At 54.0% G+C, this 19,758-nt stretch overlaps 1 protein-coding gene across 2 annotated transcripts in view; it reads right to left on the bottom strand.

The window, feature by feature from the left end:
- Nucleotides 1–19,758, bottom strand: part of ITGA11 (integrin subunit alpha 11) — a 60,457-nt gene that overhangs the window by 3,030 nt on the left and 37,669 nt on the right. The window contains exons 18-30 of one of the 2 annotated variants that reach the window (XM_026110726.2): nucleotides 18,483–18,593; nucleotides 17,703–17,788; nucleotides 15,276–15,483; nucleotides 12,780–12,878; nucleotides 10,914–10,990; nucleotides 9,635–9,724; nucleotides 8,367–8,457; nucleotides 8,109–8,222; nucleotides 7,058–7,144; nucleotides 6,304–6,414; nucleotides 5,764–5,859; nucleotides 5,122–5,235; nucleotides 3,270–4,257 (exon numbers count right to left, since the gene is read on the bottom strand). In XM_026110726.2, coding sequence (XP_025966511.2) covers nucleotides 4,186–4,257; nucleotides 5,122–5,235; nucleotides 5,764–5,859; nucleotides 6,304–6,414; nucleotides 7,058–7,144; nucleotides 8,109–8,222; nucleotides 8,367–8,457; nucleotides 9,635–9,724; nucleotides 10,914–10,990; nucleotides 12,780–12,878; nucleotides 15,276–15,483; nucleotides 17,703–17,788; nucleotides 18,483–18,593 — 1,356 coding nt within the window. In that variant the 3' untranslated portion in view covers nucleotides 3,270–4,185. Of the gene's footprint in view, nucleotides 1–3,269; nucleotides 4,258–5,121; nucleotides 5,236–5,763; nucleotides 5,860–6,303; nucleotides 6,415–7,057; nucleotides 7,145–8,108; nucleotides 8,223–8,366; nucleotides 8,458–9,634; nucleotides 9,725–10,913; nucleotides 10,991–12,779; nucleotides 12,879–15,275; nucleotides 15,484–17,702; nucleotides 17,789–18,482; nucleotides 18,594–19,758 lie in introns of those variants that run through there. The other variant, XM_026110727.2, reaches the window with a different exon arrangement.

Below are 19,758 nucleotides of genomic sequence, written 5' to 3'. Positions count from 1 at the left end.
GATTATACATAGTGGGTTTTATTCCTTGCTTGATGCAGTTATTCCTGTTCTGTTGGTGGTATATAGGCTTTTTCTAAGGCTAAATGTGCACAGTATTGACTAGCTCAAATACCTACAGGAAAAAAGTCCTGGGAGTATTTTGAATAAAAAGAGATATTTTATGCTACATAATCTAAAATGTGCATCACAATCTCCTGGTCATTGTTTTGAGCGTTCACAACCTCAGTTCCTTTAATCTCGGGTGCCAGCGGTGCCCTTTTGCCGCGGTGCTGCTGTGTCCGCCGTTGCAGGACCCCTCGGATTTTGCCGGCACCGGCATCGCTGCCACCGTCACCCCGCTGAGCCTGGGGTCCCCGCTTGGTCCCCGCTTCGTCTCCCAGAGCTACTTAAAGCAAATCCTGTTTAGAATATGTCAACCTGCAGAATTAGTTATTTGACGAAAATGAGAATAGTATTTTTTTTTTTTAATTGGGGTCAAATGGTGAGGTGCACCTTTACTATAAACTCAGTTTATGTTTTTTTTTTTTTTCTTAAGCCTTTGGTGGCTCAGGTGCAAGCGTCAGCCAGCCCGGGTGGGAAATCGTGACCCAGTGCTCATGCCGCGACTGAGTTGCCTATGCTGTTTCCAATTAAACTGATGAAAACCTGTTGGTGTAAATAAACTCACAGTAGTTTTAACCGAGTTCTTAGTTACGTAGTTAAAAATCCTCTTTATGTTTTAACCTGGGCTTGAGGACGGAGGAATGTCGCCCCTTTACGGGCACCTTTCGGCAAGGCGCAGAGCCTGGCGACGCTTGGACCGCAGCAAACACATCTGTTGCCAGGTGCAACCGGGGCCTCTGCAGCTGCCCCCTCTCAAGCACCCGGCCGTTGGTGGGGGTAAAAAAATGTGAATTTTTACAAGAAACAAATCCAACTCGATAAGCACTTCCAAGCAGTACTGCTAGCTTTATATGTAAAACTCCCGTTAAGGTTATTCTCCTTGCACCTGCAGAAGCCCGGCTGAGCCCGGCAGCCCATCACGCTGACCGCTTTCGGCACGCCTTGGTCCTGCAAAGGAGGCGGCTTCCTCCAGCATCTGCCGGGCTTTGCATCGAGCCCGGCCCCCGTGCACGGCACAGGCAGGTGATTTCTGTACCAGGCCTCCAGCGGCCGGTGCAGACACTGCTTGGTGCCCTCCTGCTTCCTGCTGACTTCTAATAAAATGCATCTTTCCTTCCTAGTCCCTGCAAGGCAGCAGAAGGGAAGCTGGTGGAAACCAAACTTTGCAGCAGCAAAGCCCTTGGTGGGGCGAAATTGGTGCTGCAACCCCAGCAGCAGGAAAAAGCAACAGCCTATGCTAATTGCAGCTGCTGCTTCAGCTACATCCATGCACGTCCCTGTCTTCCCTGCAAAGGTGCCTTTAAATACTGTGTTTGTTCGTTAATGCGCTGCTGCCGTAGTCCTCCAGCTGGGACACGAGTCCTGAGGTCACGGTGACGAGCTTGTTAGAAAGCTGGTCTAATGGCTGCTTGCAGCATTGAAGCTCTTTGCACCATGAGCTGATCCTAAAAGCAGCCGTGAAGGACCAGGTGCTGCTGTGGGGCAGCAGATGAGGAGACCAAACCCCAAACCAAACGCTGTAGGACCACGGCGGTGGTCCCCGAGCCGGCCAAAGAGCCGGGGCTCGCGGTGAGCAGCCTGCAGCAGCGCTTAGCTTCACCCGGAGGCAACGGCTGCCCCTGTGCTCAGGTTTCAGCTGCGCAGCAGCTCACCCGGCTGCATAAGCGGCAGCGGTCGCGTGTGCTGCAGCGTGTCAGAGCCATGCTCACGCTCCCAGAGGTTTTAGCAAGGCAAGAAATGGCACCAGGGCGACACGAGCTAAACTACCATCGCAAACATTAAACCAGCAGCTCCCCGGGCTCATCCCACGTTTGTGCCTTGCTGCTCTTTAACCATCCCAAACCTGCGAGGCACGTGGTGCAAGGGCAACATCTGCTTGTGACAGCTCGAAAGGGGACAAAGTCATGGAAACCGCTGCTTTTTCCAGCCTTCCGAGGAAATCGCAGCTGTTTCTGGACCTCTTATGCTGCATTTCAAAATCACTATGGAGTAAGAGAGCATTAAAAACAACCTGGGAATAACTAACTGAAAATTAAGACCATGTACACAAATCTTAAAAACATATTTCCCAGTAATTCCATGTTTACAAAGGCAGAGGCAAATATTTAACTGCATTTACAGACCCTGTATACAAGCACACTATTTGCATAGCTTGCTGCAGCTGCGGTGCTGGCACGGGGCGCGTGGGCAGCCCTTCCCGGCGCTTCCCGGCCCCGGGGTGCAACGCGCCCGCCGGGGCAGCCCGGCTTCCGCTGAGCCCGCATCCCTGCGGAGCTGCCTGCATCCCTGCGGAGCCGCCCGCATCCCTGCGGAGCCGCCTGGGAGCCCTTTGCAGGCGGCCGAAAAGCCGGCAGCAGGGCCGGCCCTGGTGCAAGCTCTGGCCCTACAGATTTCCGACCTTGAGGCATTTTCTTTTTAGCTATTTAAAGCGTGGGGAGGGAGGAGCAGCGTAGCAGAGGGGAGCTGCTAGCTGATAAGGGAAATAAATGTCTTTCTTCCACAGCACCACTAGCTGAGCCCCTTTCAGGCATCCCTTGCAAAGCAATTGCTATTTTTTTTTTGAATAAAATGCTGGAAAGACACCTGCAGTATCCTGCTTGTGTGCTTCCAGTGGCATTGTGAAAACTGCTTGTGCATAAAGAGGGAGAAAACCAGATCTGCAAAGTTCGACCTCTTGGGCTGTACTAACCGGGTGTGGGAGCGTTTGCCCTTCCCCGTACTGTAATGAATCCATGGGTGCGAATCCCACCAAAACCCCCCAAAACGGGGCTGCGAAATAGCTGCCCCCCCCCGGTCCCTCCCAGGACCCCTACGCTGGCATTTCAGCTCCCCAGGGTGGCCCGAGACCCAAGCCGGCATCCGAAGTCAGCCAGAAAGAGTGATGTTAATAATTTCCATTCAAGCTGAGGATGTCAGCAGCGAAAACTGGATTTTTTTTTTCTCCCCCATCTCAATTTATTGACTTGCCAACGTGAGCTCCCGCCTGGCAGTGTCCCTTTAAAAGAAGCTGCTCTGCAAAAGGCTTTTCCAGCAAAATAAGTACGTGAGGAGCCAGGTGGGAATCCCGACCTCTCTGCTCCGTCTGAGCGGGATGCAAACGATTCCCCTGCTGCCGAACCGGGCACTGGTGGACGTGAGTTAACACAGAACCGTATTGGAAACTATTATTTTTTAAAATACTGTATCTTTAATCCTTAAAAAATACTGCGACAGTATTTAACAAACTTCATTACACATCAGGTGGACATATGCTTTCTTTTCATCCATAAAATTAATATTAGCATAAATAATTCTGTTATGCAAAAAGAAAGATTTTTGTCAAACAGCACTGACCATTCGGCTTTGCATTACACCACGTATATACAATTATAATACATGTTCGGATTCCTGCTAGACACATGCTCTTTGAAACTGTTCAGTTTGTAGAAAACACTTCAAACTGGTTTTTGATTTTTTTTTTAATTTTCTGATTTTTTTTTTGTTTAAACAGGTAAATATTCTTAGAATAAGTATATACAGCTGGACACCGGAGATTTGCATTAAGGTGCTTTAATTTGCTATTATTTGTATTCAGTGCATTAAAAAGGCGGCAAATTAAAAATCTCCGTGCGATCGCTCCGTTTCGCTAAGGCGGGACGACCTGCGGCTTTGCAGGGAGCCCCGGGCAGCCGGGACGTTCCGTGCAAGCGGCTCGCGCCGCGCCGGGCAGCTCGCCTTTTCCGAGGTCCCCGTGCCCGCCGCGGGGCTCACGGGCAATTTGCTCGCCCCGGTCCTCGGGCCACGCGCCCGGGCTGCTCCCCTGGCCCTGCCCGGGCCGACAGAGCTGTTTTAAAACCAGTTTGAAGTACCTTTGCTGCGTGTGCTCCTGTGGCATAGGGCCACCCAATTTCATTTATTTTTGGATTTTTTTTTTTGGAACTGTTTAGGCAGTTTCACACAAAGGGGTGTATTCTCATCTCGATGCAAACAGAGTTCAGCACACAAATCCCTCGGCATCAAGACGAACATATACTCCGTAATCAGTAAATTAAGAGGAAGGCGGTGGCAGCTAGACGAGCTTTAGTGGCCCTCGCTGGGGAAGCCTCACTCTAACACTTTGGCACTCTGTTCCTGCTCCGAATCGCGCTTGCGACTGCCACTTTTAAAAAATCCAAGCTGTAGGAATTAAAGAAAAGACAAAAGAAAACCCCACCATTACTTCAGATGATTACTTTGAAGCGCATTTCTTTTAAAGGGATACTGCCAGGCAGTTTAGGCCCTAAATATTAATAATATGGCAATCAAAAGAGGTCAGAGAAGCTAATTTTGATAGCGAGGTGTTTTTGATGTTAAAACGTTCAGCACACACTACTGAAGTGGGTTTACATTTAACACTTCCTTGAGGTATTGCAGGATCCTAAGAATGCTGGAAAAGCAATACGGGGAGGTGTCTAGAAACAGAAGTTTTTTGACTTTTTCTGTTTTTTTTTGCAGTCGGCTCGGACTCCCCCGCCCCAGCTGCACGAAGGGGTCGGAGCATCGCTGCGCTTGCAGAGCAGCCCTCGGAGCAGCCCAGCTCCCCGCGCTCGCCGGCCCCAGCGCTGCAGCAGGGCGGCCCCGGCTCGCCGGCCCGGTGCGGAGCCCCCCGGGAGCCCCCTGCGACCCGCCGGTGCCTGGAGCGGGTGCTCGGGGCCGGTCGGTCCCGTGGCTTTTGCAACCATGGCGCGGGGAGCTCAGCGGACGCTCAATGCGGCGGGTGCGCGAAAGGGTTTCCTTGGCTTGGCGCCTTGGTGCCCGGCGGCCGTGCCGAAAGCTGCCCTGCACTCACCCACGCTGCAAAGCCGGACCCCAGCTCGGCCGCCGGCACAGCCAGCTCCGACCCGCTGGGGTAGCCACGCCAGGGGCTGATGCTGAGGGACCCCCGGGGCTGCCAGTGCCGAGCAGGGGGCGGCCCGGGACCCTAAGCACACGGCCCGGACACCAGGGCCCCATGGAGCGGCAGCGGCAAAAGATGTGCGAGGCTTTAAAGCCCCTCCTCACCTTCCAGAGGGCGAGGACGAGGAGGGCGAGGAGCAGCAGGCCTCCCAGCGTGCTCCCGAGGATGATCCAGATGGGGATCTGCGACTCCTCCGGCTTGGAGATCTCAAACGTTATCTGCGAGGCAAAGACCGTAAAAACATGCTGTCCCTAGGGGCAAGAGCCAGGCTGCCGGGGCGTGGGGACGCCGGGGATGGTAGGGACAGTGCGATGGGGGGGATGCTGGGGACATGGGGAGGCTGCCCACCCCGTGCATCAGGGATTGCTCGGGTTTTCACTGCTCAGCCCGGGTGCTGCCGGGGCCTGGGATGCCCTGGCCTGGCCAAAGCTGCGCTGAGCTGGTCTGGGCTCAGCAGCGCTGGTTTGCGGGCGCCCAGGGCCTGGCACGGGCAGCATCACTCCTGCCAGCCGCCCTGGCACTTCCCTGCTGGCCGAGGGGCTTTGCCCACTGCGGTCACTCTCCGAGCACAGAAAATGGGGGATTCCTCCGCTTTCGAGCGGTTTGGGGAGCACCGCCGGGGCGGACGGGGCCAGCCTGGCCGCCTCGACCTGCCCAAGCCACCGCTGGGCCCCTCCGAGCACGGACGGGTCCAGGCGTCCGAGCATCCCCGCCACGGAGCCGCTGCGGCCGGTGGGGGGTCTCACCTGGCGGCTGGGGTCCTCCTCGCGGAAGACGAAGGGGCTCCGGAAGCGTCGCTGCAGGGCGGCGTTCGTGGTGAGCTTCAGTGCCTTGAACTTCAGCTGCGCAAAGAGAGCCGGGGGGGCACCCGGGACGCACCTGAGCGCCCGCGCCCAGCCCGCCTCCGCTCCCACGCGCGTTTGAGCCGCCGCTTTTCGGCCGCGCTCGGGGCCGGCGCGGAGCTTTCTGCCTGCAAACCCGTCCGCGGTGGAGGACGATGCAGGTTGGCTAGCGAGCGTGGCTAAATCGTGCCCAAAGGGGCTGCGTGAGCGCTCAGCATCACACACCCCCGATGCCGTGTGGGGCTTTGGATGCGGATGGGCAGGGGGATACTGGCTCATGCAGATGGAATAAATAGGATGTGAAAACGCAAACTGAGCTGCACGTGCCTGGCTTTCCTGGGAGGGAAGGCGGTTGTGGGAAGGAAAAACAACACGTTTGCATTGTGCAGATTCTCCTTCGGGGTATTTCTCCTCAAAGGCCACTAGTGCTTTTGTAGGACTTACTGCTTTCAGTGACTTCATCCACAGATTGCCCCGTAAGTGGAAGGTCAGCTCCTCGTTAGGTGCAAGTTTCACATTACAGTCGATGGAAATGACATCAGAGTTGCTGTGGTTCTGCAAAAGAAGTTGTTTGCGTGCTGGTAACGTCACCGTCAGCCACGGCTGGGCTCGGCTCCCCCCGCGCCACCAGGACGAAGCAAACCCCGCGTTGCCCCCGCTACGCAGCCGGCAGATGAAAGGTCCCTGCCGGCCAGCTCTGCTTTTCCTCCCATTCATCCGAGCAAAGGGGGGGGGGGAAATGTTGTGATCAAAAGGGAGAATCAGACCTCAAGCCTTGGAGATTGGATTGCAACCAGCATCCCGGGCGCGAGCAGCCTCCGAGCTCGCGTGGGAGGAGAGCCAGCGCTGAGGCTGCAGCTGGGCTGCGAGCTGCTCCATGCCTCTTGCCTTAGCATTTGCTCCCTGCTTTGCGCGGGCAGGACCGGCCCCTCGCAGCGGCAGCCCCGCACAGCCCAGCAGCGGGCACGGGCACTGGAGCTGCCCTCTCGGCCGCGGCTGATGCCTTATTACACGTCTGCCAGCTGTGCACTCGCCAGCTGTGCACCCCCCACCCGCCAGCTGTGCGCCCAGAGGTGCGGCTCCCTCGGCGGCTCGGGCTGCCGGCGAGGGTCTCAGAGGGTCCGGGAGCTCGCGTGCCGGAGGGGCATCCGCCTCCCGCCTGCTCTCCCTCCCCTCCGGCCCCGGGCGCAGGGCGTACCAGGTGGGGCGTGCGGAAGAGGTCCTCCTCCGCCGGCGTGCTGCGGTAGTCCGTGGTGTTGCCCCAGATGTTGCAGGTCGCGTTCTCCTTCGGGGGGGAAAAGCAGGGGGGCTCAGAGAGCAGCTTCGCGGGGGGGGGGGCTGCACAAATACCCCGCGAGCAGGGTGCGACGGGCAGCGCAGGGCTCTCCTAACGAGCCTCTTAAAATTCAAATAGTGCTGTCTTTGGAGGAGACACGGGAGTCTGGCTCCTCGGCCCATTGCTGGCACAGGGCAGAGTTGTCCGCGCGGGACCGCTCGGCTCCTGATGCTCTGAATTTGCACTCGCTGGGGTGTTGCAAATCAAGGGCTATTTTTGTGCCTTACCGAGCAAACGCTGCCCCGAAGGAGTCCAGCATCCTTGTGCAGAAATTAATGAATTAATTAGTTAATTCCTGTGTTTTGTGCCTTTTCCCTGACAAAACCAGGTCCGGCAGACAGCCGTCCCCAGCCGCCTGTGCGCTCTGCAGTGTCCAGGTGACGCAGGGACCCTGCCGGAGCCCGGATGCAAACCCCGGCCGGGGCCCAAAACAGCCCCTGGCACACGGTCTGTCGCGGAGGGCTGTGTTTTATCAGCCGGGCCGGGGAGCATGAGCGGCCGCCGCGGCACCGTGACTCACAGGATACCTAGCGGTCTGCTCCCCGCTCCCTCCCGCTTTACGGTCGCTTGAGCTGCCGGCTGGTTCCAGAAAGCTAATTCTTCCAAAACCCTCAAGAATTCATTAAATACCAGAGGGAGGTTTAGCTCGGAGAACTATTTGGACGAAACCCTTTGGCTGCTACCATTTTCCACGTTTGCAGCCAAGCAAACACCGAAGGGAGAAGCCCCAGGACGGCAGCAAGAGCCAGGGTTAACACGGGCGTCCGCGCAGGTGCGAAGGAAACTGCGGCGGTGGCTTCGTCCCCGCCTCGCTGGTGGCCCTGTGCCCCACACCCTGCGTTGGGGGGGTGATGCTGGCCTCCCAAACCAGCGGCTCAGCCTGCGCCGAGGGGGCAGGACCCCCCCCTCCTACCTGGTCCGCCGCGAAATCCGCCAGCAGCAGCAGGCGATTCCCACCTCGGGTGGCCACGGGGATGGTGAATTTGATGGTGACCCCCTCCACGGGGAAAAAGCCCAGGTTCTGCAGCTGCAGAGGCAGAGGGAGAGGGAGATTTTAACGCCGTCGGGATCAGCCCCGCGTGCGAGGTCACAACTCCCGGGCCGCCCCGCGAGGGTCGCACAGCTCCTTGCCGGGGGGGCCGCTGGGGGCCCTCCTAAACCCCCTCCTCACCTTGAACACGCAGTGAAACGGGGGACCGATGCTGTCGTATCTCTCCAGGGAGCTGTTCGACTTGATCTCGTAGTAGCCCAAGCTTGACGCCCTGCCGTGAAGAAGCACAACGGGTTGCACCGGGCGCAGGGGAGACCGGGGCCCCCCCGCGCCCCAGCCCCTCTCGCAGGCATCCTTCCCAAAGCGAGGGCTCTCTGCCCGGCCTCTCCGTGAGTGGAAACCGTTCCCCGTCTGCACCTCACAAAAATAAAAAAAAAGGGAGGATTTTCACGCTATTCTGCTTCTGCAGTATTTTCCCCTCCATTGTATAATTTTTCTCACGTCTTTAATATAACAGAGACATCCAAGGCTTGATCGGCGGTTTTAACATCACGTATAAATCTAAGTAAGTAAATCAGATTTATATTCGCAGCTGGAGAGGAGGGGAAGGAGCCAGGAGCAGCCGATCCATGAGCTGCCCCTGGGCTGCCGCCCCGACGGACAGGAACTTCCAAACGACCCTTCCCTTCGTCCTCCCAAGGTGCCCAAACGTGGGTTTTCTGCTGCTACTCTTCTTCCAAGCTCTTCCTTCTCCGGGAAGGGTGATTCTGCCATTTGTTAAAATGGAGAATCCCCCCCCCCCCCCCCATAAATTACAAGTAATAAAGTGGCTTTATTTTCTGTGCCCCGCTGCCTCGAGTGTAAAAAAATGACGGAAGGCCTCCAAGATCTGCTAAGAATTACAGCAGGCAGTGCCAGGGAATGTGCTTCTTGGGTCTGCATTTTTCCTTATAATCGGGTTAATAAATTATCATTGCTGCCTTGGCTCCTTGGCCAGGGGATGCACGCCGCTTAGGAAAAGCATTTAAGTTAACGTTGATGCCCGAAACCCTTCCGTGCTCTCCCTTCGGCTGCGCTTCTGGAGGGGTGATTTTGAACGGTATGGCTGCCCGCCCAGCCGAGCAACATGTGTTAGGAACATTATTATCTGCAAGAAGTAGTTTTTCCCCTTAAAAACACAATAGCGCTCACACGGGTTTAATAACGCTTGCATACGCTGGTGCATTTAAACGTTATGAAATGCACAGCCCCTCGTTGCTTTTTGCTGCTGATTCTGGTAAGCGCCTGCTGAGCAGCATGCAGCGTGGGCAAGGGGCGGCAATGAGCCCCCCCCGGGGCATCCTTGGGGGTCCGCTGCTCGGTTTTGGGGCAGAAACGCAGCCCTGCAGGCAGGGGCCTGGGGCGGCTGCTGAATCGTCCCCGAGACCCCCCCGGTTCCCGGCCCGCACCTGGTGAAGAGCAGGTCGGCTTCGTACTTCAGGTGGTAGTTCAGGAGGGCGAAGTTGTCCTCCTTGGTGCTCTCGTCCTCCTCGCTGTCGCTGAAACGCAAGCGGAGCACGGGGGGTCAGGTCCCGCGGCCGGGGGGTAACCGGGAGCGCGGCACCGCGGGGGGGTCTCGGCGCTCGGCTCCCAAAAGCACCCGCTTGGGACCCACCGCGGTCAAAGTCAGAGTTTGCAAAAAGCGCGTACGCGGGCCGCTTGCTCCGGAGGCCCAGGCTCAGGCTGCCAGGCCATGTAAAGCTGGTTGTAAACGCAGCAAGCTCTGCCTTAAACTGCATAAAGGTTTTCTGCCCTGTGCTGGTCCTGGGGGGCTGTTGCACAGCGTCACCAGCCTCCTCGTCCTCCTCCGCAGCCGGGCAGGGCCAGCACCCCTGGGCCTTCTCGTGCACGTGGGGAAAGCCTCAACAGCTGCTTTTTTGGCAAAAGTATAAAGAGGAGCAATTTTGCTCAGAAACTTTTATTAGCCCGAGGCTGTAAATGTAGAACATTTGGAGAAGGGTTTCCAGTACCCTCACTGGAGCGTGCAGCCGTCTCACAACGGTCCCGCGCGTGCACTGGCCCCGGCACGGAAAATCCTTGGCTGCCCTCTGGCATGATGATTGATGAAAATGAAAAAAAGCCCTAATGAGATTTCACTGGGCTGTCAGAAAAATTTACCTGTGCCGGGCAAGTGAGTGAGGAGAGTTTTGCAGGGTGTGATGAGGCATTTTTTCCTGGGAATGTTTGCAGTTGTGAAAGGGGCTAAATAAAATAGCCACAGGTAGAGACCCTTTCCGCTCAGCTGCAGAACCTGGCCGCTATGGCACAACATTTCTATACGTGCAGAAAAAGTATGAATATAAATATATAGATAAATAAAGATAGCCTGACTTCCAAATTCATTGCTGCACACTCTAATAACCCACGGCAATCCAGTTTCCACGCGGTTATTCCCCGAGGGATGCTGCTGGAGCGAAGCCAACAGCATCACCTAAGAGCGATGGCAGCTGCTGGGGACGGAAACCCCGGCTCCTGTCACGGACAGACGGAGCAGCGGCCGGTCCGTCCTTTCCAGGGAGAGCGGCTGGGGCTGCAATTGCAGCACGGGGCCAAGGTGTGAAACCAGCAGCCGCTGAGCTGTGGCGGCAGGGCAGGAGGCAGGATCGGTGCAGACAGCGCGATGTCCAGGCAGCGAATAGAGCAGGCAAAGCCACGACAAGGGAGCAGAGAGAAAATGCAACTATTAACCTGTTGGCAGTCAAATAGATCTCCATGTTTTCAAGAAAAATCGACTTGCTGAATTCAAAATCCAGGCGAAAAGCTACCTGCAGAGATTGAGAACGGATTAGAGAAAAAATTAGAAAAAAAGAGGATGCTCTCCAGGTGTGGAGCAGAGTCACAGCAGCGAGCGCGTCCTCCTGCCAGCCCTGCCCCTGCCCCTGCCGCTCTCCGTGCACCGGGCAGCGCTACGAAACGCCACGGGAGAAGCCGCAGGCTTTAGGTAGAGCCTTATCTTTCCAGCGAGAGAAGAGACCGCACCAGGATTTTTTTCTCTGACTGAGCACTGTATTTTTAGTTCTTAGGCTGGAGAACAAAGTGGCCCCCCTTTAAAAGAGAAAATCCCCCGGGGTCTTGCAGCGAGAGGCCGCTAACTCCCATCTGCGGCACGGGGTCCGCTGGCAGGGGAAGGAGCGCCGGAGAGAGATTCCAACAACAATAAAATGTGATAAATGTCACATCTGCAAGAGCTGTGGCAATGACCTCAAACTGTCTGGGACTGCACAGCTGATTATAATATTAAAGCTCCTGCTGCTCTCGGGCCAAAATTTCCATTTCCAGCTTGTCTTTGTTTTGGCAGGACCTGGACTACCTGATGCCACGCAGATGCATTCTCAGCCCTTGTAGGTCATAGGGAAGCAGGCTGCTCCATTTTCATCTATGGCCACAAGCATCCGAGAGTGCTTTAGTGGGAGCTTTAAACTCCAGAGAGGTGCCTGAAGCACATCCGTCATTTCCAAGCTTCTGACAAGCAAAGGCTTCAGACTAATATATCGGTTTGTGTCTAGGAAAGATTTTATCATGACCTGCTTGTTTATATTCCACTTGTATCACACCGCTTTCCCATGAGCGTGTAGGAGGGGCAGGAGATGTCAGATGCTTGTGTTTACTAAGTCAAGTTAGGGAATTGCACCGTGAGAAGTAAAGGTGGAAAACCTGGATCCTGAAGCTCATAAAGTTGCATCTGCCACCACTCCACAGATGGCCAAACCTGGCTCTGGGCTCAAACTTGGGTCTCGCAGACCCACCTGAGGCACGCACGCACCACAGACAACTTTTCGGTAATGGGCCAGACAGGGGAGCCAGCTACTAGGTCCCGGTGTGGCCACGCGCGACATTAATGCATGTGATGAAAAGCAACTAGCACTGCATGTAATGTTTGCAAAGTATTCAGTGGTTCGGAACTAAAATGGTTTTATGGCATTTAAAAAATGGTACTAACTGAACGTGGCTTTATGCCAAGCACTGCGAAATGCTGTAGGACAGACTGTGGTCTGGAGGATGCTCCCACCCCGAGGGGGCTTGGGCAGACTTAGGGGAGGGTCTGGATAGACCCTGGGTGTTCAGAGCAAGAAAGAGAGGAATGTGCCCTACCTACCAGTGAAAGGAGGCTCATTTTGCGAGGAAGGGAAGTCGGGGGGGGGTGTGTGTGTGTGTGTGAATTACCAGCAGCGGTTCAAAGCCAACTTTAAACTGCTCCAAAGGATTAGAGTCACATTCTTTGACTCAGAGGAGCTGGTTTTGATTTTGTGGCCTGAAGATCTCCTAGAATTCAAGGCAGCTTTTAGGCAACATCTCAGCCATCCAAGGCCCCCCTAATGTGTCTTTCAAACACCAGCAATATTGAGAAAAAGGGAAGAAATCAAGTATATTTAAAAATCCCGTTCAAGCCTCCTGCCTGCCCTTCCGCAGCCCAGTCCCGAGGGGGTGATGGGTGCAGGGAGCAGAGCACGGACCCTGCTCTGCCTCGTCACGGGGCTCCCGTCCCCATGCATGGCAGAACGCCCTTTCCCACGTGCACGCCAGCATTGGCAAAGCGGGAGGGAACAGCTTTACCTTGGCCTTAGCTCGGAAAAACGGGTAGCTCACGTTGCACACTTTCTTGTTGGGATGCTTCTCTTCAGTCATGCATTCGATGTTGATGTCCGTGTCATCCTAAAACGGGATGCAACAGGTCCAAACAGGTCCGTGACACGGAGCAACGTCTCCCACTTTGCATCGGTACAAGCCCCACGGCCGGGCTCTGCATGGGCACCGGCAAACACCTCCCGCGGCTTGGCAGATGGCCCGAGAAAGGTTTTAACTTGGGGGCTGAGGGAGTAAAAACCATGTTTGCTGCAGGCTAAAAGTCTTTCCCACGCAGCTTAATTTCTAGGGCCATTCCCGGAAAGGGGCATTTCTAACAAGCAACTTCGAGCTTTCTGATTTAAATCCTGTTTAGAAATTTATCTGCAGCAATGAATGAAAAGGACCCGATAAAACTGATTATTCTTGGCACAATAATCATAATGAAGAACATTTGTTTTGATCAGGACTCACGGGGAAGTATCAAGAAATAACATGAGATATTATTCTGTGCAGCTGTCAGCTAGGGAGTAATATTTAATTTACTAGTCTTGACAGTTGCATTCCTGCTGCTGGAATGAGTTCCAGCTCGTCAGCTGAGCTGGGGAAGCTCTTAGCCCACCGCAAAGCGCAGAAAGGCTTGGGCTCGCGGGGAGACCGCAAATATTTCGGGTCTCTTTTCGGCTCTGTGTTGGAGCAGCTCCTGCAAGGGTCTCGGTTCGTGATGGTGCCGCTGGCTGCTGCCACCAGAAAGGTCCCGGAGAGCAACTGGAACAACACGGCACCGGCCGGCCGCAGCGGCACCAAGGCTCTGCCTTGACAGCAGCACCCAGCTCTCCCACTCGTTATCCTCCAAGATCGTTCGCTTCTGGGGCTGCGACTACTTCTTATTCAGGTCTCTGTATGGCCTCTGGCACAGTCTTCCATCCCGTCTGGTAGCCAATTTGCTTATTTTTAAGTGGCAGTAGCCAAGAACACATTAGCCGAGTGACGTTTTTATAACTAGCTAAAAATATTTTCTGTAAACGCTGCTGCATTGTGCTCTCTGTTACCTAGCATAATATTTTTTCTTGGTTAATTTGGAGTAAGTCTGTCCGAAAATGCACAGCGGCCCCCTACATTTTTCTTATTTTGTGGGCAACGTGTCCCACAATGTTCTGTTGGCAAGGCGTTTAGAATAACAAATGCAGGACATGCGATCTGCCGGACGGTTATGAAGTCATCCTGGGGATGGAGGGAGGCACAGCAAGATCAGCATATTTGCCAGCAGCAGGACCTGGGGCTCTCGGCCCAGGAGCACCTCTGGGTGCACGGTGCCACCGGCCCCGGGCAACGTGTCCCCTCCCAGCTCCGATGGCATGGGGCACCGGGGAGGTGGGAGACTAGGGATGCCCGGCTGGTTGGGAGCTGGCAGTAAAGGCACAGGAGCAGCCTCTGGAGAAGAAAAACCCTAATAAATGGCAGGAGTTGCACTGAGACAAGCAGTGGCAGGAGTGAAGTATTTGTGAGGGTTTGGGAAAGGGCAGGGTGGTACCCACACGTAGGCTGGCCACATCTCTGAAGCCCTGGGGGGTACCAGAGCCAGCCCCAGAAAACACTGGCCCCACGAGGGTATCCCTGCGGGAAAGGGGGCTGGAAGGGGTGGGGGTGGCCGGGGCACTGTGGGAGGGCACCCGTGACCCTGGGGAGAGCTCGTCCGTGTGCCGGCAAGGGAGAGGCACTGCGGAGAAGCAGCAGGGACTGGCTCGGTGCTAAGCTATGGTCATGTTCCCATTATCAGCCTATATTTTCAAGAGTTATAACTCAGCTGCAAGAATTCATCCCTGACGGGAACTTGGCTATGTGCGACAAGTATTTTTAAGCTACAGGAGTAAGAAAATAGAATGGGAGAATTTCATCCACATTTGAGAGTAAGAAAATAAAATGGGAAATAATTTCATCTCCATTTGACCTTATTTCAAGCTTTTAAAATTAAAATATTCTTGTGTCTCCAAGCTGAAGACCCCATAAATGCTCAGAAACTAACCCCATAAATACACCTAATTTATGAGTTATAAGGAAATTATTGGGCTCTGGTTTAGGACTCTGCTTTCTCATCTGGCCAGGATTACAAGCTTCTGCAGAAAGCAATGTATCTCCCTTAGCAAACTCAGACTAAATAATAAGAAGGTTTCTTCCTGCTCCCTAGCAGTGAGTGACTGGCTCTTCTTCCCTGCAGCATGAGATTTATCACCCATGTTATTTTGCATGATCTTTGTGGAAGGGGTACGTGGCTTTGCTTCTTCACCCAGGCAGAACGGCCCTCACGTTGCGAGGCTCGGTCGCGCTCTTCTCCCCGCGGTGCCCTCTCGCACCGTGGCTGCAGCCAATTGCCCTGCGAGGCTGCAGGACTGGCTTGGCCCCTTCCCGGGCTGCCCAGGTACCCTCACTGGCCTCGCCACGACTTTCTCCCTCCCATAACTGCCGTCTCTTGAAATGCATCTTTACCTTCTGAATCAAGCTAGCGAACTGGAGGTTTCTCGAGAAAGAGATGTTTAGGACTGTGCTGTAGGCGTTTTCACCCCTGTTCTCCAGCGTTGCCTCGACTGCCACCCTCCTCCTGGTGCTCTCGATGATGAAGATGGACGCGTCGAAGGACAGAGTGTAGGCCGAGCAGTCCGACGGCGACTTTCTCAGAGCTCTTCTGCAATATTCCCTGGAGCAAGAGAGTGGCACAGGTGAGCGCTGCTTGCAAAACCCTGCACAGACCTCTCTGTGCCTAAAGGGAGACTTCCTCTGAGCTGTGACCCTAAGGCTTGGTGGGATTTTTCTCTCTCTGTAGCCAAGCTGGCTGCTAGCAACTAATGCTCTACAGCCCTGTTCCTGGAGAGCATACGAACTCGGCAGAGTTTCTTGATTTCATAGACCCCCTACAGCTTGCAGCAGGGTTGCCATAAATTCAACAGCTCTCCTTATCACCAAGACAAGGAGATAAAGAAATACGCATCTGTTGCTGTGAAAGATGGTGCAAGTAACTCCTGCTCACGTGTCTGTCATGGGCTGTGCTGCCATGGAGAGAGGAATCGCGTTTCTCACGCAGAGGGCAGAGAAATGCTGTTTTGCCTGTGACTCTTTGACAATGCTGCCCAGCTGCCTTGGACCCAGTTATTATCTCTTAATACAGCTGAGATTTAAGAAAAAGTAGATTTGATACTATTAACAGAGCAAAGGTGACATGTAGCTGCAGTCTGGCAGAGACCTCTGCCCAGTTAAGTTTACCCATAGCTACACCTGCAGCCACCACAGACTCTGCAACGGCAGCAGACTAAGCACGTTTTTGCAGACTTGATGGGTGTTTGTGCCTTGGTTTTCTATAGGAAAAAGAAAAGGAAAGGGCAATGCAAAGTGCTGCACATCAGGGCCATCTTCTACCTCTAATGGCGAAGCAGCCAAGACACCCTTTTAAAGAACCAGGCCTACTCTGACAAGCACCTTCAAAAAGTGATTTTCTCAGCAAAATAACCTCTATATTGGTTTCTCTTGTAGGATGTGATCCAAAATCCACTAATGCCAGCAGGAAGCTCCACGAGCTTCAGGAGAAAATGGATTAGAGGCCTGGCACGCCAGTAGACCACAGCAGCTGCCCACCATTTATTCATGGGACTCTAGCCACTAAGATATATAAATAATATGCTACCTACAGCTCCCATGAGACACTGAGACCACAGCTCAGCCAGGAGTGCTGGATGCACACGGGACCCCAATGCCAAAGGATGCACCGCACAGTTCAGGATGTGCTTCGGGTCTTGGCCTAAGGACCAAGAGCTTTATAAAAGACACGGAGCAATAAGTGCTGTGTTATGGAAAATAAGCTTCAGGTAGCAGTGCTGGCCATGGGTGCAGAGCCCACTGCCATCAGCAGGAGCCAGGGCTTCAGGCTCTGACCTTCCTCCTAGATAACCTCTACTGGAAAGCACTTTTAGCCATCAGACGCAGTGTACAATTACTTCTGCTGCATGAGTTAAGGCTGTAATCGCCAAGTGGGTAACGCCAGCCTTGCATTTATTCCCCCTGTTATTTGCTGATTTGTCTCCCTGGGGCTCATCACCATGGCATCCAATATTAGTTGTTTTGTGGATTCCCTGAGAAACCACCCATCTGCGCTGAGTACAGAGCAGGCAGGGGACTCAGCAGGGGGGATAGCAAGTTATTAATCTTTCCTAGGAGCAAAGAGAGAGTAAAGGGAAAAAAAAACACCAAAAAAAGGAAAAACCCAACATGCAGAAGGCACTGAGTATGTAGACTGAAAAACTCTGCAATTACTAAAGCCCCAGATGATCACTTATGGTGGGTGAGCAGCCTCATACGTTTCTGGGACGCTCTGACTCCCTACGCAGCTGTGATGCCATTTGGTACCCTGCCACTTTTCTCTTTGGCATCCAGAAAGATCTGGTGAGCGTCTTAGCCTCTCTGCGCTAATGCTAAAGAGCGGAGACATTCAGCTAGTCTGTGCTCAGCACGTGGTGACCCTCGGGGATGGGGCGAGATGTGCACCGGGAGCCCAAACTAACAAGCACAAAACTGAAAACATTTCTGCAGAGAGTGAAGCATCCTGGCTAGGGGGAACAAAAGCTCATGATATTCTGATAAGCCCTTGAAAAATAAATGCAAGTTCTGCACAGAAGATAAAGAAGATTTTGCGATTCAGTTGCCCAAACCTTGCTCTTTGTTATGATGGGTTTTCATCACCAGTTCACGTACGTGTACTTGCTGGGCATGGGGGAGATGCAATTAATGCCAGTGCAGAAGCAAAGGTGAAAAGTGACACCAGAACATAGGAACAAACCCTCCATAGCCCCAGTGTGGCTGGGTTTCAGAGACACCCAGCTTGTGGCACTGGTTAGGAGGATGCTCTGCCCCAGGCGACTGACTCACATGGCACTTGGAACATCGCTCCTAGCGTCAAGGACCAGGTCAGGGACGCAGTGCTCATCCTCGTTGCATCCGTTCCAGAAAGGCACCTGAGGGGAGCGACAAGAATAGCTCAGCGACACTTTGTGCTCCAGGTCACATGCCAAGGAGAACGGGCATGTGCAGTGATCCTCAGACTGCAGAGACTACCAAAAAGCCCCACAGCTTCCAAACTTACGTCCACGTGACTTATACAATAAACAGCACACACACAATACATTACTATCATAGAGAGTTTGGGAATTAAGGCCCCAGGATAAAAATGTTACATTCAGAAAGAAATCTGCCAAGTTTACCACCAAATTGCCTTTTTAATTCCAACTACAAACACCAATATCCCCTACAATCACTGAAACTATCCAGCTTCCGCAGCTACTGGGCAACATTAATCATGCTTGAAATGCATCCAGCCTTCATCCACTAAGCTCTCATTTTTTAACTTCTGCTTAAAGGCAGCTCTCAGGGAAGGCCAGGGGTCACCTCCTGCCCCGGAGAAGCACCGCGTGTGCGGTGGTCAGCAAGCACACTTGTTTAGCGTGATGGTGGGGCAGGGAAGGGGCTGTGCGTCTGGCTGAAATTCCCAAGGAAGGGATGGAGTTACGCAGTTCCCTCTGCCTCTTGGTGAGCTACGTTGGCTGTGAGATACCCAGAGAAAAGGTGCCTGTGGAGTCAGTACAAACTACTGCTGTGACCCATTTTGCACCATCCTGTGCCTGCTACTCTCCTCCAAGCACTGCTACGTACCGAGACCTTGAGGGAAGTGGGCCAGCCATCATCCAGCATGGGACCATCTTCAGGGCTCACCAGGTCATAGTCTATGGAAAACGCCACTGGCTTCACATAGTCAGCTGTGTCCTACAGCAGATAAAAGACATAAAGAAGGCAGGCCTCCACCTCATGAAGGGCAGCTAGGTCAGAGAGCCAAGTAAGGCAGAATCACAGGCATGCTTGATTGTGTTATGAAATAAAAGCTTTGTGGTTTGGTATACTCGGTACGTAATCACCTTATCTCTCCAGCTAATCCTTACATAGCGACAGAGGCAGCACAGACTCAGCGGTGCTGTGCAACGCCCAGCTGTGCGTGTCTGACAGGGCAAGAAACGCTTCGTCCTGGAGATGCTGGCTCTGAAAAGGCAGATGGCCCTGCACAGAGCTGTCCTGGCAGTCCTTACCTGGGACTTACTGGGCCAGTAACAAAGGTGCACCTTTCCCATAGCTGGGTAAGCTGTTCTCATGTGTCAGCCTAGCTGTGTGCAGCGCATCTAGCTGCTCTGAAGTGAGATGCTTCTTGGGCTAAATCACAAACTCGGTCTCAAACTTCAGAATCAAATTTCCCAGAAGTTCAGGGCAGTTCAGGCTGGGGTTTGAGGCTGAGCCAGTCTGGCAGCACAGCCCCCTCTGGCCTCCGACGAATTCTCCTCATTCACCGGGAATGCTTGATTTTGGCCAGCTCTGTGCATCGACTGTTCTCTGCTAGCGACGCAGAGGGTTTCACTGGCCGCCGATGCCGGGGGAAGGGGACCCCGATGGTAGGAGGAGTGCAGAGAAAGAGTACCTGGGGACTGACACAAAAGCCTTTGGTTTTAGATCAATATGGGTTTTCACTGAATTTGGAGTGGGAGGGACAGCCTGCTCCAAGAGTCACGAGTGCACGCAGTCCCCGCGGGCAGCCCTGGCACGGCCAAGGCTTACAGAAGAAAGCGAAGTGCAAGCTGGGATTGCGATGAAGTCACATCTCTGAGACTGACCAGCTGTAAGGCTCCAGCGGCTCCCTTGGACAGGATCTGTCCCTAACAACATCAAACCTGGTGATAATAAATCCGGGCTTAGAGATTAAGCTCGGCCTCATTTCTAGCCACGTAAGGCCTTTGAGGCACTTCCACTTAGCTCCTCTCTCTGTGCCCTGGTGTGTCACTGCTTTGCAGTTTCTCTTTGCAAAGGGTGGCCCCACTCAGGCAGGTTCAAGCCCCACTACAGGCGTGGGCTTCTCCCCCTTGGCTGCAGGAAGGGCAGGAGAGAA

Source organism: Dromaius novaehollandiae, chromosome 10 (assembly GCF_036370855.1).
Source record: "Dromaius novaehollandiae isolate bDroNov1 chromosome 10, bDroNov1.hap1, whole genome shotgun sequence".
Lineage (NCBI taxonomy): Eukaryota > Metazoa > Chordata > Aves > Casuariiformes > Dromaiidae > Dromaius > Dromaius novaehollandiae.
The sequence above is the reverse complement of the archived record's forward strand: the minus strand, read 5'-3'. Positions and strand labels throughout refer to the sequence as shown.